The 26,287-nt window shown below is 39.8% G+C and overlaps 2 protein-coding genes across 6 annotated transcripts in view; one reads left to right on the top strand and one right to left on the bottom strand.

Annotated features, from left to right (window-relative positions):
- The window catches only part of LOC123764359 (uncharacterized protein KIAA0513), a 52,050-nt gene extending 43,065 nt beyond the window's left edge, over positions 1–8,985 (bottom strand). The window contains exons 1-5 of one of the 3 annotated variants that reach the window (XM_069315995.1): positions 8,760–8,985; positions 6,866–7,141; positions 4,827–5,009; positions 4,353–4,473; positions 2,118–2,246 (exon numbers count right to left, since the gene is read on the bottom strand). In XM_069315995.1, coding sequence (XP_069172096.1) covers positions 2,118–2,246; positions 4,353–4,473; positions 4,827–5,009; positions 6,866–7,132 — 700 coding nt within the window. In that variant the 5' untranslated portion in view covers positions 7,133–7,141; positions 8,760–8,985. The remainder of the gene's footprint in view (positions 1–2,117; positions 2,247–4,352; positions 4,474–4,826; positions 5,010–6,865; positions 7,142–8,759) is intronic. The other 2 variants (XM_069315994.1, XM_069315996.1) reach the window with 2 other exon arrangements.
- A 7,928-nt stretch (positions 8,986–16,913) lies between these two features.
- The window catches only part of LOC123764361 (SH3 domain-containing kinase-binding protein 1), a 180,525-nt gene continuing 171,151 nt past the window's right edge, over positions 16,914–26,287 (top strand). For 2 of the 3 annotated variants that reach the window (XM_069315990.1, XM_069315988.1), the window contains exon 1: positions 16,929–17,047. In XM_069315990.1, coding sequence (XP_069172091.1) covers positions 17,044–17,047 — 4 coding nt within the window. In that variant the 5' untranslated portion in view covers positions 16,929–17,043. Of the gene's footprint in view, positions 17,048–26,287 lie in introns of all 3 variants that reach the window. The other variant, XM_069315989.1, reaches the window with a different exon arrangement.

Below are 26,287 nucleotides of genomic sequence, written 5' to 3'. Positions count from 1 at the left end.
CTGGAATTGTATCTTAGTAATATTGTAGTATGTACTGTATTTAGGCCAGCAACATACATAATGTAATCTCTGCAGTGGAATTACATCAAACTGTTCTCAATAGATTGAGACAAAATAGTGCAGTGATTTATAGATCGGATAAAAAAGTACATGATATGATTTTGCAGAACGTCCACATGGACAGCAGTATCACCCTCCAGACATTTTGACTTTTTTTTTTTTTTTGTCTCTTGCTGGCAGGAAATGATTGGAGATTTCACTATGTATATGGCTCTACCCTTTTGCTAAAATAAAGCTATTGATCATTACTTTAAAACTTACCAACAGCCTTAAACTGCTTAAATGTTATTAATTTAAGCACAAAATTAATCTGATTTTGAATGAAGAGGACATAAAGGCACCATGAGAATGCCATGAAGCATATCAGAGGAAAAAAGGCAAAGGATGTGCATATATAATCAGAAAGGGAAAAGGAAGGGATAGCATAGATGCTTGAGGGCATTGTGAAACAGAGGGTCAATAACTGCAAGACGGTTTAAACAACTTGATAATACTTGTCTGCCTTTGATCGCCTAAATAAATGTTGATATAAGTATTTTCAATAACAAGAAAGCTGCCGAGGAATTCAAAATGCATTACCTTATTGCTTGTATGACGTGGAATTACAGATGTCATAACCATAAAGCAAATCATAGAACATGTTAATTTAATTACAGTACTTTGGGGGGATGGCTGGTTACTGGAAACATTTCCAGGAATTTCAATTACATTCCATGGTGTGATGTTCAACTTCCTTCATTTTCCTGGTCTGATATTCATTATTTATGTTAAACATTTTGCTAAATTAAGATATTTTATATATACGGTATAATGATAGTATATTATTAACTTATTTATTGAACTATCAAACAAATTTAATGTATCTATATTAACACTTTCGCGTTCCACAGACTGAATAATTCGTCACTCATTTTTCTACTGAATGTGTTCCAACGACGCAATACTGAGTCACTCATTACAATATTTTTTAAAAATTTAAATTTTATCAGATCAATCTGGTAGTGGTTTTAAAATAAGCGCCTTTAGATTGCACACAATTTGATACCAAAATCAAAGATATAACATGAAACTTGATGTCCAAACACTTGAAATATTATAAATAGGTCTATGGTCTGAATATTAAAATATTTGTTAAAATTCTATTTATTGTCCTATTATCTTGGGACTTGTTTTAAAATGTGCGCCTTTTTATTGCGAACAATTTGATACCAAAATGAAAGATGTAACACAAATATTTATGTCAGAACACTGGAAAGATATAAATAAATTTGTGATGATGAGCGTCCAGAATTAAAATATTTGTTAAAAATCCAGTTATTGCTCTATTATTCTGGGACTAGTTTTAAAATAATCGCCTTTTTATTGCGAACAATTTGATACCAAAACGAGCGACGTAGCACGAAATTTGATGTTATCAAATTGAACGAGTTGAACATTAGGTTGCAATGTACAAAATGGTGCTCGTTCATGGGTAACTTTAGGCTTTTCTGCGGGGAGGCACTCCAGCCTTTTGTACATTTTATTCATACACATCTGTAGGGAATTTAATTGCGAACACAATGATACCAAAATGAGCGACGTAGCACGAGAATTAAGGTAAAAAAATGGAACGAGAATGCACATGTTACTGATTTTGTGCGTTTTTGCCGACTTTACGCTTTGCTGTTGGGAGTCACGCTAGGCTTTTGGACATTATATTTATACACACCTGTAGAGAATTTAATTGCGAACACAATGATACCAGAATGAGCGACGTAGCGCGAGAATTAAGGTGAGAAAACTGGAACGAGTATACACATTTGAGTGTCACCGCGCGCTTACCCGCACGGAGGGGCCACGATCCCCCTGTCAACCGCGAGTTTCCACGGAGCGCGAAAGTGTTAAGTGATTTCTATGATTAATACTACTTATTTAATAGTGTGCAACTGTCTCATTCTGTGTGTTCATGCAGCAAGCACAGATGTATCTGTTTTAGAATTCATGATGCTTTATATATATACTTTGCGCAATGACAGCAACTACGGTATATCAAACACTACCATTCCATAAGAACTTACCATGTCTATACTTTAATTTGTCGTAGGGGTCAGGACCAGTAGCATAAAGAGAGTGCATCGAGTTGAAAGAGCGTGAGGAAAGACAAGTACTTGCTCCCTCAACAACATCACGTGCTTCTTCAGCATCAGCTGTGGTAATTAAAGCTTGCTTGATAAGTAAAGCTATTATACACAAAATCTAGGCAGCCCAACTTGTATATATATATTGTATATATATGTATTAGGCTAATTAGGTGTTCAAAATTTTGCCAGTTACTCGTAAATCTTAAACGAGAAATGCAATCTGAAAAAAGTCTCATTACCATTATTCTAGCCCATGCCTATTTCTCGAGTTGAATTGCTTGCATATTATGTAAAACTAGTGAAACCTCCAAAAATAAAATTCACATTAACATCTCAGTGATATCAATTAAGGGTGCATGATTTCAAATTTGATGTAAACAAAAAAATTGTCTAATACGGTACTATGACAAAATTCAAAATTTTGAGAATAAAACAAATAAGCACAAATTTAACTATGAAAATCTAACTAAGCCACCCTCTTATAAAAAAATTATTGCCAACCTGTAGCACTAACAGTCTTGGCTAATGCAGCTACATCTAAATATTACAGATAATTATCTATGTACCTAAAACACCATTGTATTGGCGTATGCCTTTCCATTGGAGACTTTCGGCGCTGTGGAGAGGGGAAGACTTGCTGCATGGGTGGCGGCTTCTGCCCCATATCAACCTACCCTGGCTTTCTGCCCTGGAGAACGCACTCGAGACCAACAAACAGAGCGCAACTCTATAGTCTCCTGAGACTGATGGATGCCTACTATCTAAAAGTCAATTAATAGTTTCCATTGTTGGGGACAGGAAGCTTAAGTCTTACTTATCCCCCAACTTATCATGGTTAAGTTAATTGTGACTTGACCACGATCGTGTTAAGCTTATTGTGGTCACTCTAAGCAACTACTAACCTTTTCTATGATGCAACCCACAACAGTTGCCCAACTCCCTGGTACTTATTTATCCCTAGGTGAATAGAGGCATCAGGTGCTAAGTGACTGAATGTCTGTCATGCCATGGGAATCGATCCCGGGGGCCTTTCAATTGTGACTTGACTGTGCTGATCACAATGCTAATGTAGCGGAAAGAGGAGGAAATTGTGAACATGAAATCGGCAGGAAGAGAAAAGTGCTACGATCCGTTGGCACGTTTTAGTATTCTACTTATGTATGATTAACAAAAGGGAAATCTGTGCAAGTGAAATTAGTAACAAAACTATGGGGGAAGACAGGTGTGATAAGCTATGGTTAGGGAAAACAAGTTAGGATATAAGTAGTGCTGTGTGGCGTACAATATAGTAAACCCTCAAAGTTAGCCATTTCAGAAAATTCAAAATTCACACACTTTGAACGTTTTGTTTAACACCCAAACTGCAAAGCATGAGGAGTGGCTTGCTTGGTGTGAACCTGTACACAAGATGCTATGGTGTGTGTGCAGTTATGCATCATGTGACTCAAGTGTTATCAGTCAACATTATCTCAGTACCCAGTACAGGTAACTGCAAGTGACTGAATAATACTTTGAATCTGGTAATTCTTCATGCTCATGTTTTATTTACTTTGAGTAAACCCTCATGGTATCTTCCATTAGCCTTGCCACTAATGCAACCAGATAGGCTTTTGGGGTGACTTTTATACCTAAATGGACACACATCCTTCCAAATTCTCTTGTCCCCCTGACAAAGAGCAGGTGTGTGAATGACTGGGATCGCTGCACAGGCCCACTAGGGTCACCAGGGCTGCCATCTGGTGGTGAGGGAGTGGAACTAACAAGCAGTTAGACCTAGATAGCAAGTGTGTACATAGTTCAAATCAGGGTTGCAAACATTGTACAAGCTGTTGCTTGTATTGGCATGCTCTACCTTTTTGGTGGTTATCCCTTCAGTAATATGGCTGAGCTAATATCCCCACACCCCTATGGGTGTACCGAGAGGGCCCAGATTGTGGTTCTGGTCTCTGGTAGGTGCTTGTGGTTCATTAGAGCCTGGTGTGGAAGACTTCAGGTGGGTAGCTCAGGAAGATAAAGAGGGGCACACACCAGAAACAATGTTTATTCATCCTGGCAAGCGTTGCCAACTAGGCCAAGTCGTACGACTCTGCCCAAATCCTTGAATGTGTTTGGATGAAGGATGAACATTACAATCCTTATAATGTTCCAATTATAAAGGAACAAATTTCTTACCATCTTTCTCCTCTTTCTTGTCATCAACACATTCCACATTGATTGCACAGGCATTCATTTCTTGGATTTCATCAAGTGGTCCCTCTCCAGTATCACCACTCAGGGTTCTGATTGCCAGTTGCTGAGGATGCAACCATCATTATCAGAACTAGTACTATAATTACAAGTTTTACAATTATGAACAGTCATATGAATAAAACAAAGATATACTGTATGCAGTGTTTGTCCAATTTGCAGTTTTCATATTCTTGCTGCCCAGCCTGAGGACAAGCATATAGAGCAAAATACTGATAAATTTTTTATGTAAATTTTTCTGAATGTTCTAGAACTTTAATATGAAACAATTTTGAGATTACATGCCAAGCCATATATATACAGTAGTATTTTGCCTTAATAAGCATTAAAATATTTAGTAGAGCCATTTGAATTTTAAGAACTTCAGTATAATGAAACAAACCAGTATCAATAACTTACCTTATAATCCACAAATTTCTTGGGAATGGCTTGGTTAAAATTATTTAAGTGATAGCGGAAACCTGTTTTTGGTGACTCAGGAGTGTTGGTGGGGAGTGTCGATGGCTCAGATGATGATTCTGACTGCATTAGTTCTTCTAGAGTTGGTCGAAATTCTCGTAGATTTTCTAGCTTAAAAGTTTCCTGCAGAAAATAAAACCTGTAGAATCTAACATAAAAATACAAATAATTCACTGTGTTGGGGAACAAGAAGCCAGAGTGTATTCATACATGTTTGACTTTTGTCAAGATCCCCATCCCCCAGGCCAAATTACTGACCCACCCAGGATGCAACTCCACAACAAACTGACTAACTCCTGAGTACCTACTCAGTGCTAGGTGAAGAGGCATTAGGTGAAAGGAAATGTGCCCAACCATTTCTGTCCCACCCGGGATTTGAACCCAGAATTCTTGATTGTGCATAGAGAACGAACCCGACTAGTACAGTACTCTTAGAGTCCTGGTAGTAGTAGTAGACCCGAGTAGTAGAGAAATAATTCTAAATAAGCTTTGGTCATTTTCTTTGCTGAAAAAGCAAAAACAGTACAGAAAAATTATTTATAGTACTGTGCTGTACAGTATAATAATAGCAAACAATATGGGGAAGTAGGGCATAAGAATATTATTATTATTATTATACAGGTATTTTACAGTACAGTATATGTAAGATATATAAATGCTATATAATGGAATAGGTCAAAATAGGCTTCACTCAACCTATAGTATAAATTATGTGAAAAGATACTAAAGAACTTGAGCAAGGAAAGAAAATCTTAGGGCGGTTTTGGATAGTACAGTAAATGGTCATAAGAGAATCATGCCGAAGATGATGTGAGAGGAGCCTAGACTATACAGTACCATCAAATACCAAGAAGTACATCAATAAACTAAAAAGGGTGTAAAGTCATGCTAAAGACTTCTAAAACTAAAGACAGGAACTATAGAATTTTTGAAATCTACGACATCAAGAAATGGAGGCCATAGATTCAAGTTCAGGAAACAAAGGGGCCAAAAATCACTTGAAAGTTCTCCTTTGCGAACAGAGTTGTAGAAGACTGGAATAATTTAAATAAAAAGGCCAAAACCTTCTGTATAACAGTTAAAAATTCATATGACAAAGATTATAGAGAAGACAGGACACCTTGAGCTTAGCTCGCACCTTGTAACGACTTTGGTAATTACAATTTTGTTATTTCATACATAAATACACACAGGCAGATAGGTACTGCAATTACACTAACTCAATCTTTCTCCGTATCACTGGAAGTACATACAGTGGTACCTCCGTTTTCAAATTTAATCCATTTCCGGCGATGGTTCGACAACAGAAAATTTGAAAACCGAAATGAATTTTCCAATAAGAAATAATGTAAATTGAATTAATCCATTCCACACACCCCAAAAATATTAACTTAAAAGAACATTTTATATATAATACTACACATATTTTGCACTACAATATATAAAAGTATATTTAATCTTCATTGAGGACTCTTGTTGGCATATGGAAGACGGTGAGGAGGGGAAGGAGGAGGAAAGGTGTTAGTGTTTGGAAGGGGAGTCCCCTTCCACTATAACATCATGCAGTGATAACATTTCTGGGGTACTCCCTCTATGTTTTGCAGGCATACCACTAGAACCAAGTTGTGGCTCACTGCTTGCTTATCTTATACCACTGACTTTCTTGGGACCCATGGCATGATATACAGTATTATCATTACTTTTATGTTCAGAAACCAAAAAAGCAGAAAAGCAATGAAATTCTTCACAAAGAATTCAAGCAGGGTCGTCACTAGGCAGGATACACTGGTAAACTGTGAAGCGCCACGCACTTGGTCGACCCATACGTTCATCAACAAACTCGAGAAGCGAGGCGAACCTCGAATACCGAGTCGAATTTTACAAAGAAATTGAGCTCGAAAACAGAAAAATTTGAAAAAGAGGCATTCGAAAACGGAGGTTCCATTGTATTCTCTTTATTTTATCAGAAGTAGCTTCACCTTGATCATCTCCTTCATAGTAGGAGAGCGATGGCTTTCTTCAGGACTAGGAGGAAGCTGTAAGGGAGGTGTACTTGGGGGTTTCTCAGGAACGGGTGGAGTTTTTTCTGACGATGCATTGGAATTTCCTGATGCTGCAGAGAACACAGAGAGACGAGAAGAGATGTTAGAAGATATGCCAGATAACAGATCATTTGAAGAGTGAAGGGCAGATCTCAGCCGTGTGCGTAGGAAGCCACCACCACTATCATTTGTTGTTGCAGTCATACTGAAGGCCTGAAAAAATAGGAGTTAATTGAAGCTTAGTATCATTAAATACTTCTGAACTAAAAGTATCATAAAAGCAGTAACAATGCAAAATAAATCTTAACTAAATACAAATTGTGCATGTCAGCTTCTTACTCCATAGGTCACTCTCATAAGCAATATAAATGGACTATCCACCCTATGGTGGATACTCTGTGATATATTAAGGCAAGTTGTTTACAGTGGGGTCCCTCATGACTATCCTAAGACCACTGATGTTTCTAATTTACATTAGAAACCTACCAGAGAGAGGGAATTTGTACATGTCAATGTGTGCAGGTAATGCATGACTAATAAAAAACTGGGGAGGGCTGTTGTGCTGCAATGATCAGACCAACTAAACCAAAAGAACCTGGGTTTAATTCCACACAGGATGAAGATATTTTGGCATGTTTCTTTACACCTGATGCCTCTGTTCACCTAGCAGTAAATAGGTACCTGGCCTCTAGGAGTTTGATAACTAATGTCAATTACACAATGGGGAAAGTCTTGTCATTCATCAAGGCCCACCTAAGAAAGTCCTGTCCCTTCCTGTCCCTGTTAATTGGAAACAAAGTTGAAAAGGGAGATAAGAAGACCAGTTTGAAACTACAACACAGAGGTAAGCAGCAACAACAAAACTAGAATAATACCCGGGAGGGATCTAATGGCCACACTAACACCAGAAGTTTGTGTGAACAGGAAAGTATTGGCAGCATATGGTAAGTTGGTGCACATAAGAATAGTTCAAAATCAAAACAAGAAGCCTTTCAAGTCCATACACTGCTTTTGTGAAACTGCTGTTGGAGTATCCAATGCTGGCATGGAATCTGCACCTTGTAAGCACAATAGCAGACAAAAATAAGATTTGCAACTAGAGTAGTATCAGAATATGAGAGGGCACAGCTACATGGACATGATAAGAAAAACAAAACTCACAATCTTAAAAGAAGGAGAAATTATCACTACATGCAAGGTGAACAAGGTACCTTATTTAAATTGAGAGAAACCAGGACAAGAGGACAGCTTGAAGGCCATATACATGTATATATAAAATGTATTATATACACTAAGTAATAGACATGTTGGAAAAGTCCCTTCACACAAGTGGTCTGCAAATGGAATGCTTTACAAAACATCAAAGTCAATTCAAGCCACAATTTAAAAAAAAAATATGACATAAATGTGAAGAGGTAATAATGGTGCCAGGTATATAATACCAGATGGAGGTGTAAAGGGCTTGCCACCCGTGGCCATTGATAGATAAGACTCGGTCAGGTTAAGCACCATTGGGTTTAATTACCAACTGTATGGATGACCATGTGGAGTACAGAGAGCCCGGCTTTTTTCCTTTATTGAGGGGTAGCTTAACTGGCTACCTGTCCCGGACAATATTATCCTATGCTAGTAAATTTACATAACACTTTTAACACTTATTTACAGGAATATGGAATTCTTTAAATGAATATTGGTGGTGTTTCTAGGTAACGGTCTCACTTTAAGCTAGAGGGGGCCGAGAGCCAGAGCCCGACCGTCAAGGTCACTCGCTGCACCGAGATTATGCCTAAGGAGTCTGCACCAGGGATTACCCAAATTCTCACTCGCTCACTTTTGAGAGAGATCCAGCAGGTGCGGGGACCCGCGGGCTCTAACCAGCGCTTCTCGGGGTTCCGAAGCAGCTTCCTAACCCATGTTATCAGAGGAAGAGCAGCTGTGGTGGTGATGGAGCCATGGGCCTACTGTGAGGCTGACAGCAAGCAGTACGACGTGTCGCCGACCGGGAGGAACAGCTGACTCTCGGCCGGCCGAGGGGAACACGGAGCAGGCGCCGGCCAGCCCCCGGGCCCCCGCTCACAGCTCCCCTCCCGCCCGGTACTCAGGACATGCCACATGCACGCACACATACACGACTCGTAACGGGGTATGCACGCACACGTGCACGAGTGGTAACGGGGTATGCACGCACACATGCACGACTCGTAACGGGGTATGCACGCACACATGCACGACTCGTAACGGAGTATGCACGCACACATGCTAGACTCGTAACGGGGTATGCACGCACACATGCACGACTCGTAACGGAGTATGCACGCACACATGCTAGACTCGTAACGGGGTATGCACGCACACATGCACGAGTCGTAACGGGGTATGCACGCACACATGCACGAGTCGTAACGGGGTATGCACGCACACATGCACGAATCGTAACGGGTATGCAAGCACATGCACGACTCGTAACGAGGTATAGTCGTTTCGGATAAGAGACAATACGACGAATCTCGTTTTCTTTTTGTTAAAACTGTGTATATTATGCTAGGATGTATTAGATCAGGCTTTATTTGGTTCGGTTGAGCTTCTTTAGGTGGGTTTCAAAATCCGTTGGCGAGTCTTCTTGCATACGATATGACTTATATCCCTTAAACTTAGTTGTAAATTGACACTCGAATCTAAAATTTGGCTGCTATATGCAATTGCTTTTTGTATGATAATGCCGTCACCGACGACTTTAGTTATTGTGCACCCTATACTCATTGAGTGATTATTGTGCTACCTATACGCACCCTGTACACACCTAGGTGTACTTGCGGGGGTTGAGCTTCACACCTTTGGTCCCGCCTCTCAATTGTCAATCAACCGGTGTATAGATTCCTGAGCGGTGACCAGTAGTTTAATGTGCACTCCATACTTATCCTGTAAGGGGGTTGTTTATTGTGCACCCCATACTTATCCTGTGAGCGGTAGTTTATTGTGCAACCCATATTCATTCTGTGAAAGATAGTTTACTGTGCAGCCCATACAAGTATTTCTGAGGTCGAGCGAAACATTGGAAAAATTATTTAATAAATGAAAGTAGCAAACATGAAGATAAGTAACGTTCATAAACACGAATAAGTAAGACGTAATTAAACATGAATATAAAAGTCGAACTTGTAGAGAAAAATATAACTTGGTAAAGCAGAAATGAACACAGGATGAAACTTAGGGTAGCGAGCAGGGAGGAAACAGGCTATGATGGAGGCTAATTGTCTTGTAATCACTTTACCCTGAGAACAAGCTCATTTGTAAATATGCTTGTTTACAAATGTTTACAAATGTATAAATCCTACAAATGTAGGATAAGTAATCACAAGGTGATCTTACAATGTTTTAGTATAGTAATTGTCACAATAATTGTGTAGCTAACAACTGAACAATTTTATTGGTATAACGTTACATAATGTTATACACAACTGCAATTAAAGGTAATTGTATACTTACAGAGATTTTTACAATAATATTGTATTCAGAGATTTCATTGTTCCAATGCACTACAAATACGTATTCCCCTCCCAATGCACTACATAAAATAAGTTTCCAGAAGTAAAATGACAATGAATGGTAAAGAAGCCAAGAAAATTAGAGTATAAATTGGTGTCGTGTAGGTGCTGTTGTATGAGGTCGTTCTAGTGTTGCCAGAGACATGCCGGGACGACCGACTGCAGGTGTTGAGTGTGCCGGGCGTACGATGTGTAGGTCTCCCAGTGGTGCTGGTAGACCTTAGACCGGCCCGCGGGTCTTCTCGTCTCCGCCAGATGGGTTTTTCCTGCATTCTTGCACAGCGTTGCCTGTTGTGACGCTCGGGAAAACAGCAGGAGCCTTACACGTCGTCGTATCCGGCTTGGATGGGCTCGCACCTGAAATCATCTTTGAAAATGACAGCAATGAATGATAAGGAACAAACACCTACTTGTGCGAATTCAGATTCAGATTCAGATTCAGATGTTTATTCAGGTAAGGTATATACATACAAGTGATGTTACATTAATGGATTGATATATAGATAGAGCTAGTACATACAATGCCTAAAGCCACTATTACGCAATGCGTTTCGGGCAAGAAAAACATTAATATCTAGAACTTAATACTAATTGAGCATAAAGAATAAAAGATGTTGAGAACAAATACAAATAAAGATAAAAAAAAAAAAAAAAAAAAAAAAGGGGGAACATGACTGAAAAAGCAGCACAAATACAATAGGTTGACAAACAGTGTTGATTAAAAAAAGAAAAAAAAAAGAAAATAACAGACATGGGTTGACAATAGAGGAGTGAGGTAGATTACAGGGAATTTATTAGGTAGTGTTTAGTTTTTATCTTAAACTGGTTGAGAAAGGTACAGTCTTTAACATGGTTGGGAAGGTCATTCCACATTCTGGGCCCCTTGATTTGCAGAGCATTTCTAGTTTGATTAAGACGTACTCTAGGAATATCAAAACTGTATTTATTTCTGGTGTGGTGCTCATGGGTTCTGTTACAACCTTCTATGAAGCTTTTAAGATCAGGATTGGCATTATAGTTTAGCGTTTTATATATGTATAATACACATGAGAGAATGTGCAGTGACTTAATATCTAACATATTAAGAGATTTGAGTAGGGGTACCGAGTGATGTCTGGGGCCAGAGTTGGATATTGTTCTAATAGCGGCTTTGTGTTGGGTAATTAGAGGACGTAAGTGATTTTGGGTAGTAGAACCCCAAGCACAAATACCATAGTTGAGATAAGGATAGATAAGGGAGTAATAGAGAGTCACCAGAGCAGGGCGTGGTACATAATATCTGATCTTAGAAAGAATGCCCACAGTTTTTGAAACTTTTTTTGATATATTTAGAATGTGTCCCTGGAAATTCAGCTTGTGGTCAATGAGAATGCCAAGGAATTTGCCATCTAATTTGTTACAAATTTGGGTATTGTTTATTTTGAGATTTATAAGACTAGAGGATTTATTGCCAAACAGAATGTAGAAGGTTTTGTCAATATTAAGGGTGAGTTTGTTGGCAGTTAGCCAAAGATGGACTTTATTTAGCTCAGTATTTACTGTGGCATTTAGAGCAAGAGGGTCAGGACTGGAGTAAATGAAGGTTGTGTCGTCAGCAAATAGAATTGGTTTGAGGTGTTGGGAGGCATTTGGAAGGTCATTAATGTAGATGAGAAAGAGGAGAGGGCCAAGTATGCTGCCCTGAGGAACACCAATGTTGATGGGTAGGGTGGGAGAAATTGTATTATTCACAGAAACATATTGGAGCCTGTCAGTAAGGTAGGACTCGAGGTAAGGACTAAGGTAAGCTAGGACTCGAATATACGAGCTCATAGAAACACGACTGTATATGGCTAGCAGAGCAGAGAATGTATAGACGATTCTGACGTTAAAAGTTGGAATAATAACGGTAGCATACTAAGAGCATTGAAACGGGGGACTACGTGTACAGGCACGTGTAGGCGGGGAAACACGTGGTGGATAGAGGCGGGAATTTGGAATTTGTAAGTGGGTGCCTCCCCCCCTTTCTGCACGTGAAGCCTGGAATGTTGGTGCATACAATTATAATAATAATTATATGTATAACAATAATTTGTACTTCAATACTAATTATTCCCAGTACGTTTACTATTTGTATAGCAATTTCTTGTATGTATAGAATAATAACTTATCAAACAACATTTTGCCACCAAAGCTTAACTTTAAATAAAGTACATTGTTTAGAACTAAGTTTATACTTAATGCAGTTAAGCATTATGTTGTTGTATATATATATATATATATTTGTATATATATCTTATAATACTAAGGATTACCTTAAAAAATTATGTGGCCATAACTTCATATTCTAATAAAGAAAAGCTCACCAAAATGAAAGAATGAAAAATAAGGACCTACCTTGAGGAGCTTCCGGGGCTTAGCGTCCCCGCGGCCCGGTCGTCGACCAGGCCGCGGGGACCAGGTTGCTGGACTGATCAACCAGGCTGTTGGACGCGGCTGCTCGCAGCCTGACGTATGAGTCACAGCCTGGTTGATCTTTGATCAGCCTGGTAGGACTTTGGAATGCCTGAAACTGCAAAAGGCATTTTTGCCCCAAACGAGGCAAAAACATCCACTGGAGTCTGATCCTTTTGCGCTACCACTTGCAGGAAACATATGGGGTACACAATACACTACCGCTCACAGGATGAATATCTCGTTCATAAACTACCCTTAACAGGATTATTGTAAAGTGAATGATATACTACCGCTCACAAGATAAGTATGGGATGCACTATCAACTACTGGTAGCAGGATAAGTATGGGGTGCACTGTATACTTGTGGCTGCTGCCGATTGATTGATTGATGAAGATTAAGCCACCCAAAAGGTGGCACGGGCATGAATAGCCCGTAAGTGGTGGCCCTTTTGAGCCATTACCAGTATCAAGAGATGATACTGGAGATCTGTGGAGGTGCGACTGCACCCTGCGTGACGGGAGATGTCTCCCGTCACCGCTGCCGGCAACACTCGGTAAAATAAATCAATGCCTAACCTGCCCTTGCAACAAACATTGACTTTGCCTCACTACAACAATGTGGTCTAGACCCCAACCAATGGAAATGACGTCACAGCAGAATGAATTCCACCCATTTGCCTGCACCTGAGTCCCGCGACCTGACTCACCCAACCTCTACCTTTGATTATTCATCCCCTCCCCCCCCCCCCTTACCGTCCAAGTTACACCATCGCACAGCCCCGCTTCTGTGTCAGGTAAGTCCACTACGGGCTCGCCATAGCCCGTGCTACTTGGAACTTCTTGTTCCGTGTAGCTGAATCTAAAACAACAACATGTTACGCACGACCAAAGATTACATTCGCTCCAAAAAATCTACCCCTTATGAGTTATTCATGCCCGTGCCACCTCTTAATCTTCATTGATCATGCTACACACCAGATCCCACCTGAAGAAGTTCCAGGCAGGAACGAAACGTTGTGTACATAATTCATCATACAGTAATTACTATGTTTTAATATCCTAAAACCCAGATTGACCATGAATTTCGGCAACCTAATCACGCAACTTGACGCTGATGCTAAGAAGCTTGTCAGACCCATCAAATGTCAAGGATTAAGAGCTGCAAACCATCTGCCCGAAACGCTTTGCGTAATAGTGACTTTAGGCATTGTATGTACTTGCTCTATCTATAAATACATCAACTTTTGTATCTTACCTTGTATGTATGTACTTTACCTGAATAAATATTTGTATTTGTATCTCCTAGAGGGAGCTGATGGGCGAACATGGCACGGAAGCATCATGGCAAAATTTCAAGATGGTCATCACGGAACGCGTTCAAAAATATGTGCCGAAAAGAAGAAAGATAAGAAAGGGAACTAGATGGATGACACTGGCCGTAAAACGAGCATGGGGTAACCAAGAGCAACCGCTGGAGAATGTATATATATACAGTATACGATGGACGTCGTTGATTACTAGTTATACAAAAAGGCCCTAAACTCGGTCACTCAGAAAATCAGATCAGCCTAAAGAAACTACAAAAGAAAACTTGCCCAAAACATAAAGAAAGATCTAAAATAGTTATACGCATATATAAGAGGTAAAACCAAAACAAAGAACTCGGTTGAATCCCTTAATAGATGAGACTAACCAAGCTGTAATGGGCGATAATAGGGCAGCAAACACTATCCTGAGGTTATCTTGAGATGATTTCGGGGCTTTTTAGTGCCCCCGAGGCCCGGTCCTCGACCAGGCCTCCACCCCCAGGAAGCAGCCCGTGACAGCTGACTAACACCCAGGTACCTATTTACTGCTAGGTAACAGGGGCATAGGATGAAAGAAACTCTGCCTATAGTTTCTCGCCGGCGCCCGGGATCGAACCCGGGATCACAAGCCCAGCGTGCTGTCCGCTCGGCCGACCGGCTCCAAATGATTATTTTACATCAGTGTTCACACTGGAAAGACTCAGATGACATCCCATCACCCATGCAAGTGTTTGAAGGAGGAGGGAACTATCTGGGGGAAAGTGCCAAGCCATTACGATTATATGGCACTGGGAAGGGGTTAGGATGGGACGGGAGGAAGGAATGGTTCCTGACCACTTGGACGGTCGGGAATTGAACGCCGATCTGCATGAAGCGAGACCGTCGCTCTACCGTCCAGCCCAAGTAGTTGGGTTTGAAGGAGGAGTGGAGAATGAATTTAGGGATATACCTTTAGCATGCGAAATAATTAGAAAGAAAATTGACAAACTAAAAGACTCAAAAGCCCCAGGTGTGGATGGAAACCAATCCAAAGTCTTAAAGGAACCGGCAGAAGAACTATACCTACCGTTAAAACTACTTTTCCCAAAATCTCTGAACTAAGGGATAGTCCCCTTAGATTGGAAATATGCAAATGTTACCCCTATTTTCAAAAAAGGCACAAAGAGCTCAGCAGGAAACTACCGGCCAATCAGCTTGACATCACAAATCTGCAAGCTCAGGGAGAGAATCCTCAGGGAGGGAATCCTCATGGAGGGAATCCTCAGGGAGCGAATCCTCAGGGAGGGAATCATTCACCATCTTTCAGTGAACAACCTTGTACAATCGACACAACATAGATTTGTTCAAAACAGATCCTACCTTACAAACTTGCTCACATTTTGGAAACGGTAACCAGCTACTCAGACAAAGGCCTTCCGAAGGATGTAGTATACATGGATTTTGCTGAAGCTTTCGATAAGGTACCACATGAAAGGCTGGCAAGGAAATTACAGTCCCATGGCATAAATGGTAAAATATTAGAATGAATCAGACAATGGTAGAAGGGAAGAAAACAAAGGGTCGTGCTAAATGGAAACGAATCTGAATGGAGAAATGTAATAAGTGAGGTGCCACACGGGTCCATTTTGGGACCTACCCTTTCTTTCATATACGTCAATGACAGATGAAAATACTGTATTACAAACCATATCATCAAATTTGCAGACGACTCAAAGATTTATGATAAAGTGGGAAATGATAATGATATTAAAGTCTTACAAAGAGATCTACATGAACTCCACAAATGATAAGAAGACCGGCAAATGTTTTTTAATATAGACATGCATTAATTTGGTAGTCGTGGAGTCCAGCGTGCTGTCCACTCAGCCACCGGCCTCTGTTGTTTGTTTGTGTGTGTGTGTGTGGGGGGGGGGTGCGTGCGTGCGTGCGTGCGCCCATATTATTTGAACCCCTCTTCCCGAGTGTGAATCGAGAGCACACACAACTGTACTAGTGTGTAAGGTCAGCAGCTGGCGTAGGGCCCTAGGGGGGAGGGGGATCTCAATTAGCCTCACAGACCCTGCAATCTTCTCTGCCACCGCTCCCAGGATGGATATGGCGGGGTGCAAAATTATTGAACAAGACTTCATAGCGCTTTGGTTTCTTATCCCAAACGCCCAGACAATACTGGGAAGCTAAATAATACTAATAATTTTTATTTATACAAAAAGTACGAACATTGGTAATATTATATTATATACATATACGGAACAGCATTGCTATTTTTGCCTATTGACTGAATTTTGTATTTTTTGTTGCTGTATTAAGTCCTGTAAAGTGAGCGGGACAACATAGTGAATCGTGCGGCTGGCATATGTCATTCAACTTTTCCCTGTTTACATGGAAATAATAGTTAAAAAATAACTTTTAAAGCTTTTTTATATTTGCATTCGTTAAATTGAAAATAAGTGCCACATATTTGATCATTTGACTGAGATGTAAAGTAAAAGTATGGAACAACATCCGTGTTTACCATACAAGCTTTTTCCAGAAGCATTCTTCTGTCCGATTTGTTTTTAGATTTTCAATAAAATTAATTTTATTATGGCACTTATCTGGATTATCACATTAAGATCAATAAAATTTAAATATTTGGCTAAATACAACAGTAATAAATATCATATAAACAATATATATTTGCCACGCGTGACTTTATGAGAGCATTCGGTAACTGAAACCTCGGATCCGAACACAAGTTTTATCAGTGGTTCAATCATATTGGTGAAGTGTGTAGTGTCAAACATTTCTCTCTGTTGTGATGCATTAAAACGCGGTACTATACAGTGACATGGGTAAGTTTTACTTGAACTTGATAGATAAGTCACCCATCAGTATACTGACTAATTGAGAAAGTGTACAAGTGGGAGGAGAGAGGGCGTGAAGGAGAAGATATGAGACGGGGGGTGACAGGTGTCAGCCTGGAGGGTGATGGCAGGTCACGACACACACACACACACACACTATGACCGTCATTACCCCGGCCAGGTATGGCTGCCCAGGTCACCTCTCACACGTCTAGCTTGGCACTCTTTCTACCGTCATACACTCAAACTCTTACCCATAGTAACTGCTCTTTATCTTATTCGAATTTAATCAAATGAAATATATGCCATTATTTATTAATTACTTACTACAGTTGTGCTTAATATAGTTTATAATATTTGGTCATGCAAAAAAAAGTCTATAAAATCTTGGAATTTAATTAAAAATGCAGAAACTATAAGGCGTATTTTAGTGTTAGTGCCTTTTCATATAATATCTGCACCCCCATTTCCCATTTTATGAGGTATTGGTCTCCAAGGAAAAAGGGTAAATAATAGAAAAAGTTATAGATAAATACAAAATTAAAAATACTCTTTGGTTTATTGGGTATATAATTTACAATACAGTACTGTATATAAGATTATGGATAAAACAAGAACTACCTTACTCCAGCAGTCATCCACAGCATCAACCCACTACTTCACAAGACCAGGTGTACATTCCTCATTAAAATGCAGTTATTCTCTTGTTACAAACTGCTTCCACACAACTTTTTACCTTACCATACCTAGTGCACTGTCCATACTCACGCCCTGCTTCCTCACAAACTCACCCATGTCTGCACACCTGCCCAGCCTTCTTCTCATTCTCTTGGATTCATTTTAGTACTTTTCCTCTGTCTATCATCATCCATTTGTTTTACATGTCCAAATAATCTTGGTAAGCTGACTACAATCATACTTCTTAAATTGTTAATTTCTACGGTTCTAACAGATTTTTCATATTCATACTACTCCATCATCAACACAGATATTCTGCTGTTCCAGAAATTAACCCATTGTACTTGTAAATAAATTATTAAAATGAAATAAAATACAATATTCATATTTTTTAAATCACACATGTGAAGTATTTAAACTGATCACTGCCAACACTTCGAATGAAAGTGGATGTATTCAAGAGGCACTTGGACAGGTTCTTGCAAGAAGTGCAAGATCAACCAGGCTGTAGTGGATATGTGAGCCTGTAGGCCACTCCAAATACCATTCAAATTTATTTCATACAGAATTTCTCTCTCTCTTCAACACAACTTTATTTTTGTCCATGTTTGCTGTTTAATTGTCTTCTCTCGTGCTCCTCAATCAAATTTTAAAGTAGTTTATGTAGCTTTTTAAATTTACTGATGAACTATAGTGACTTCATGACTCAAATATTAAATACTGTATATACTCATATTAGGCCTATACACTTAGGCTTATATCTCTGACATTCTTACCTTGACCCTCCCTCAGGCTTATATCTCTGACATTCTTACCTTGACCCTCCCTCATGACCCATTCTTGTATATACTGTACTGTACTGAATAACCAATGTGACATCACACAACCTTGGCATACACCTTCATTAATATCAGACTGCACACACATTATACCATTAACCCATACACATGCAATGTTACCACACACACAATTTTTTGTAGCATTTAACAGCACCATAAATTCTGCACATGCTCATCACATTACACGTGTATGCTTTATACAGTATATGCAAAGAAATAATATAAAAACCTGATAAGTATAGTTCCCATACAGGAAGAAGTATATACAGTATATATACCAATAGAGAAATGAAAAAAATTCAGAAAAGACAATATTAATCCACATTTAACACTGATATAGACACTGAAAGTAGAAATCCTGAGAACGTTTTCATGATTTTGACCCTCGCTGAAAGTCATGTGTCTGATGTTGCAACAAGCCTCCACAGATGTTGAAAAGGATATAGGCCATAGACTGTCTTTGTTCTCAACTCCAGTGCCAGATTCTTGGAATTCATTGGTTATAAAGAAGTACAAAATGCCTGGCTACATCTTGTAGACACAAAAAAAAATTTAACATTGCTCCACTTCACAAGGGAGACAGTAAAGTAACGGCAAAAAGACTGCAGACTGGTCTCATTAACATAACACGTCTCTAATGTTTTTGAGAGTGCTAAGATTCCAACTTGGTAGTTTCATGGTAAAGAATGTTCTTTACAACCTGAAATGTATTGATACCAATATTTTGATATGTACTGATATTCCATTTTTTTTTTTTTTTTGAGATATATACAAGAGCTCTTACATTCTTGTACAGCCACTAGTACGTGTAGCGTTTCGGGCAGGTCCCTGGAATACGATCCCCGCCGCGAAGAATCGTTGTTACAACCAAGTACTCATTTTACTGTTGAGTTAAACAGAGGCTACAGTTAAGGATTTGCGCCCAGTAAATCCTCCCCGGCCAGGCTACACATTATTATTATTTGATACTGTACTTGATATTCGTGATACTATAAAAAGACCTATACTCTGATGCCTAAACCCTGTACTCCAGAATAGAACGAACGAGGAGTAGAGGTGCTATAGGCACAATCAGGTCTGTCTGAACATCAGGGGTCCACAGCTGTTCAACACCCTCCCAGCAAGCATTAGATATATTGGCAGAACGAGAGTGGATGTATTCAAGAGGCACTTGGACAGGTTCTTGCAAGAAGTGCCAGACCAACCAGGCTGTACTGGATATGTGGGCCTGCTGACCGCTCCAAGAAACAGCCTGTTAGACCAAGTTATCACAAGTTGAGCTGGCCTCAGGCCGGGCTCGGGGCGTAGATGAACTCCTGAAACCCTCTCCAACGTATGCTCCAGATATACAATACTCTGATACTATAAAAAGACCTATACAGTACTCTGATACTATAAAAAGACCTGTACGGTACTCTGATACTATGAAAAGACCTATACAGTACTCTGATACTATAAAAAGACCTATACAGTACTCTGATACTATAAAAAGACCTGTACGGTACTCTGATACTATGAAAAGACCTATACAGTACTCTGATACTATAAAAAGACCTATACGGTACTCTGATACTATAAAAAGACCTATACGGTACTCTGATACTATAAAAAGACCTATACGGTACTCTGATACTATAAAAAGACCTATACGGTACTCTGATACTATAAAAAGACCTATACAGTACTCTGATACTATAAAAAGACATATACAGTACAGTACTCTGATACTATAAAAAGACCTATACGGTAATCTGATACTATAAAAGACATACTGTACGCTGATTCAAATATCAGTACTTAATCTTTTTGTTAGAGAACTTGCTAACACAACAATTCTTTTTGTGATCTCAGGTTATGTAAACAATTAGACTAAATGTGTAACTCAATAACTTTCTGCCCGAACAATTAACAATTAGACTGAATGTGTAACTCAATAACTTTCTGCCCGAAACGCTGCGCGTACTAGTGGCTTTACAAGATTGTAAATACTATGCTATGTATTCTCTCTAACCCAATGTACCTTCTTGTATATAAATAAATAAATAAATAAATAAATTTAATAATAATCATAACACAACAGTTTCTGGCAAATCTTCTGAATGAAACCATGTTTAATGGACTTCTCTGCAGTTTAATGGACTCCCCAGAGATGTTACACTGGTGGTAACATCTTAACTCATTGAAGCATCTCCTTTTACTGTTACTCCCTGGCTTCTGTTGTTTACTCACCCTCTTAACCACGGAAACACTTCCTGTAACTCCTGCCATTTCTCCAAATTGTGCACTAGCTTCATGGGGTACTGTGTTGAAGGCTTTATAACATTCCAAAAAATGCATTATGCCTACCCTTCTCTGTCTTATCTGATCCCTATCACCCTGCCATACAATTGTCAGGTCTATGAGACAGAAATTGCCATCCCTAAACCCATGCTGGTGACGTTATGAATGCTCTTTTCTCTAGATGTTTTACCAACTTATGTTTACAACTTTTTCCATAGTCTTGCATGGGATGTATATATATGTAATAGACCTTAGACTGTAATTTAGTGCCTTCTGTCTGTACCTTCTTATGCATTGGTTCTCCTCTTAACTTTCTGATAGTTTACCTGTTTCCAATGTCTAGTTATATATTAAGTATCATAGAAATTGACTAGCACAGTGCTTTGGCAGCCTCTCTCAGTATCTATGGTGAGATACCATCTGGTCCAACAGGTTTAGTCATGTCCAGGTGCCTCCTTCATCTCTGGTAATCTGAAAGTCTTCCAGTGATGCTTGGTTTATCATCATTCCGTTCTCAGAATCTTTAGTAGAGTTCCTCACATACTTCCCTGTCAGTTTCTGTAAATGTGTTCTCTATCTTGAATTTCATAACCTGTTATTTTATTGTTTTCCACCTGATGTAGTTGGGAAACAGCATGGGTTGGGTCTTTGCTTTATTTACTATAGCATTTCCTAATTGATTCTTCACCCTTCATTCTATTTTCTTTCTTTTTCTTATTCATTCTTTTTATTTCATTCCATGCCTGCTGGTGTGTCATTCCATGCATGTATTCTCCATGCATTTCTGCGATGCATTTTGCATTCTTACACACTTGGTTAAACCATGGTTTAATATTGTTTTCATTGTCCTCAGTTTGAACTGAAACAATCTTGTTAATTTCTCAACATTTCTTGGTGAGGAAATCCATGTCATGCGTGGTCTTTCTTATTAATTCTGTGTTCCATGGTACTTACAACTGAAATTCTCTTATTGCCTCATAATTTTTCTTTTGGTATGCTGACCCTCTGATTCTTTTCCTAAACAAGTCATTCCTATTGCCACCAGATACTCAAATTGCACTAGTAAACAGAGATTGTTCATTCCAAAGAGGACTTTAAATCTAATTTCCCTTATAACTGATTCATTTACTCATGTAACCCTGAGAGTGGGTAAAGCAGTAATATCTAAGTTTTGACTGAAAGTGGACAGATACTGTATTGATACTGCAAAAATAGGCAGAATGACTGATATGTTAATATACTGATATATTAAATTATACTTCTATGTATAGCCCAGGTCAGCACAGTTTTCATGCAAGAAAAGTCTTGTCTTTCATATGGTAGCTGTTTAATCACTACCTACAAAATTGTGGAGGCATTTCAAGCAAATATGTAAGAGCATTTTATTTTCAGATAGTTACCAGCCTATGTACATTGACCTCTTAAAAACGTTGAGGGTCTGCACCAGTACATAGAGCAAAACTAAAAATATCAGGAACTTGTCAAATGTACAGTAATCAAATAATATACTGAAGCATAAAATAAATGTTATAGAAACCTGTTAGAATAAATACAGATTTGTAAAGTTAATATTTAAATGATTCATTGTAGGGTTCTCATGAGAATCATGGTTATTTATTGATTGGAAAGTTTAAGGGGGATATATTTGATTTAATTTCTCATTTGTTTTGAGGTGGATGTATGGTCTAGGAATGGCAAAGGACACTGGGGTAAACACCTTGATAGGTGCATTATGGATAACACTACAGTATAAAAAAAACATTCTCGGGTAATGTTATTATCTGATTGCTTATGCCTCCAAAGTATAGAAAATGGCTAGTATTCTTTACAAACTTTGCTTTGACTTTTGCTTAAGACAGTTTAAAGAAGACATCTTGAAGGTACCTGAAGGCTGCCAACTTATGAAACACTGTGTCTTACCCAAGCTGTCTATCGTTTTGGCTGTATCCTGAAATCCTTATCATTATCAAGTGCTATTTAGTGGTAGTGGCTTAACGCTCTCTCCTGATAGTTCCCGTTGATGTTGAAAAGTGTTGTAATTTTTTTTTGTGGTCATTTGTGTAACCATATATTTTTATTTTATCTCGAACCCATTGTTGATGTGACGACTTATGCTGAATTTTGTAACTAGCTCATCAAGATTGTAACTTGCTTAGCTAAATGAATTGTGGGGTTCAGTCCCTGAGCCCATTATGTGCCTCTGTAACCCTTTCCACTACCGCCCACAAGATGGGTATGGGGTGCATAATAAATGAACTAGACTAACTAATTCAGTGTAGATGTCTGGGCTTTAACTTGACTTTATACCACATTACATTGACTCGGAACACTTGTACATGTTTATACAGGTTGCTTCTTGAGAGACGCCTTGCACTGACGTCACCAGGTCACCTTCCTGTTGGTTGACATTCCCATTTTGGGAGTCACCGGCTTCACCAGAGTGTACAGCGTCGAATGTGAATGGTGATTCACACTAGTAGTTGCAACGCTGATGATTACACTAACCTGGAACTGGTGTGTGTGTGTGTGTGTGTGTGTGTGTGTGTGTGTGTGTGTGTGTGTGTGTGTGTGTGTGTGTGTGTGTGTGTGTGTGTGTTTTAGAGAGGTTGATAAGATATACCAGTTTATCTCTACGTCCCCCACATATGAACTCTTGATAAACTGCTTCGGCTGGCTACGTAGGTAGCCAAACTAGACTGTTTTCTAGAAATAAACTAGACTCGGTCAAAACTAGACTGTTTTCTAAAAGAAGTTCCGGACCAGCTGGACTGTGATGGGTATGCGGGCCGCTCCAAGCAACAGCCTGGTGGACCAAACTCTCACAAGTCAAGCCTGGCCTCGGGCCGGGCTTGGGGAGTAGAAGAACTCCCTGAACCTCATCAAGCAGGTATCAAGCAGGGTATATTTATCGGTCTTGCTAGTGCAGCTCGGTTCGTTCTCGACTCTCAGTCGGGAAACCCCAGGCGGGACAGGAATGGTTGGGTATGTTTCCCTTCACCTAAGGCTTCTATTCATCTAGCAGTGAATAGGTATTCGGAAGTTAGGGCAACTGTTGTGGGGGATTGCGTCCTGGGGAGAGTCAGTTGCTCTACCCACCTCTTGCAACACAACCGCAAGCCATCCTTTCCTCTTGACCAAATAGGGAGATTATCGTGTGTGGGTTTCGGGGCTTAACGTCCCCGCGGCCCGGTCATCGCCCAGGGAGGAAGACAGTGGAGGTATATAATAATTAATAATAATTCATGGTGTCGAGGGACAGGAAGCCAAAGTGTATTCATACACGTTAGGCTTGTATCAAGGCGTCCCCCCTCCTAAGGTCGAATCTATTGACCTCGCCCAGGATGCAATCCCCACAACAAGCTGACTAACTCCTGAGTACCTACGTACTGCTGGGTGAACAGAGGCATTAGGTGAAAGGAAATGTGCCCAACCATTTCTATGCTGCCCGGGATTCGACAAACATAAAATATTGGCATTCTTCAGTTACTCATATATGGCTTAACATTCTTACCATGGCCTCCTCCCCGTATATATTGACCATCCAGGATGTCTCCACCCATCACTGACATACACGGGCATTAATGAATAACCCAGTCATTCATTACACCAATTCACTCTTTACACCTGCACCGCTGCGTGCATAGAAACTCTTCACAGCGTTCAACGACGTACTTCCAATTCCATGCATGCTCACCACTCTTCAAACATGGTGTGTTTGGCCTGTGCTTTCCCCGAGTCCGTAAATGTCGTGCACAGTTTGTAAACCTTTGTCACGTGCCTTCTCTGTAAGCAGTCTCAGTGCGGATATCCGCCGTGCACTGTATCTTGCATCATGGGGAACCCACTGTGTGCTTTAAAGTTTAATTTCTAATATTTATCCGTTCGCCTCAGGCTTCGATCGTGTCAATCACTTTGACCGCTAAATTTAGCAAACTGATAGCGCTATAATTTCTACACTCTGTACGTTCTTCGTTTCTAGACATGTGTACAGAAACTGCTGTTTTCCAGTCCTTTGGCACATCACCACTATTCCTCACCTTTTTGGCAAACTCGACACACCCATTCCGTTCCTTAATGTGCATAACATTTCATCATTTCTGCAGATGCCTAATGAGCACCTACAGTCCAGCTTGCTTACATTTCAACTTCTTCATTGATTGATATCTTCACCTTTCACCTCTTCCATAGATGTAACAGCTCCCATACACTCTTACTCTTCCCGCAGGAGCATATCACATCATGTTCATATTACTACTACTTTTATCACGTCTCGCATCTTAGGCTATTTTGATTTTTTATTGGGAGGAAATTTGGGGAAAATTGGCTCCTAGCCCAAGCCAACTCCTAAAACGCAAGCCAATAGAGATAGACAGGGATAGAGATAGACAGGGATAGAGATAGACAGGGATAGAGATAGACAGGGATAGAGGTAGACAGGGATAGAGATATAGATAGACAGATAGATGGATAGATAGATTGGGTGGGTTGGGGTGAAAATAGGGTCGGAGGAAAAATACACAAGATTAAAATATATCGGTATAAACTCTGACACCAAGGATTCGACTCCAGGCGGCCAGGATCTCCCCAACTGGGTGTGGAGCACCGTAATTACTACACCACCAGCGATTACCTAGAAGTATTGGATGGTCCTGAGACCCGCATGTTGTCAATACCCAGCAGCACTTGTGGTGCAAATTGGTCACACGTATTTCACGCTCTGTCTCTGCAGAGCTCTAGTGGTCCCCCGGGCAATGTGTTGAGCATTATAATACTCTATCGCGCCTTAGAACCATCCAATACTTATGGGCAATCGCTGGTGTAGTGGTCACGGTGCTCGACACTCATTAGGGGAGACCCTGGCTGCTTTGGTTCGAATAGTTGACACAGTTTATAGTGATAATATTGCTTTGGGTGGGTTGGGGGTAGGGGGGAAGACTACTCATACTCATTTTGCATCCTGTACCCATTTAATGGGCGGTAGTAGAATAGGTTACAGAGGCACATAATGGGTCTAGGAACTGGAACCCCCAAATTCATTTAGCTAAGCCAGTTACAGTCTTGATTAGTTACAGTTTTTAACAATCACTATACAGTATCTAGTTTTACAATATCCGGTGTCACAAATCCACAAGGGCCGTGACGAGTTTGATGCATCACGTTAGTGTGATCTCTGTGTGTGATCCGGTGTCACATTTTTTTACCTTATTATAATTTGATATCGTTCTCTTCAGTAACAAATGCATTTGTTGTAATTGTGTGTGTATTTGCATTCCTGTATGTATTTGCGTCAAGCGTGGAGCTGAAGCAGGTTGCATAACATATAAGAGCCTGAGGAATCAAAAGCCCTAACACCGTTAGTCAGGTTGGAACACCTGACGCACAGGAAGTTGGAACAAATGAAGCCTTATCTTCGCAAGCCTGTATTTGGAGG

Source organism: Procambarus clarkii, chromosome 82, assembly GCF_040958095.1.
Source record: "Procambarus clarkii isolate CNS0578487 chromosome 82, FALCON_Pclarkii_2.0, whole genome shotgun sequence".
NCBI classification, from domain to species: domain Eukaryota; kingdom Metazoa; phylum Arthropoda; class Malacostraca; order Decapoda; family Cambaridae; genus Procambarus; species Procambarus clarkii.
Note: the sequence above shows the minus strand (reverse complement) of the source record. Positions and strands in the feature narration are given on the sequence as shown.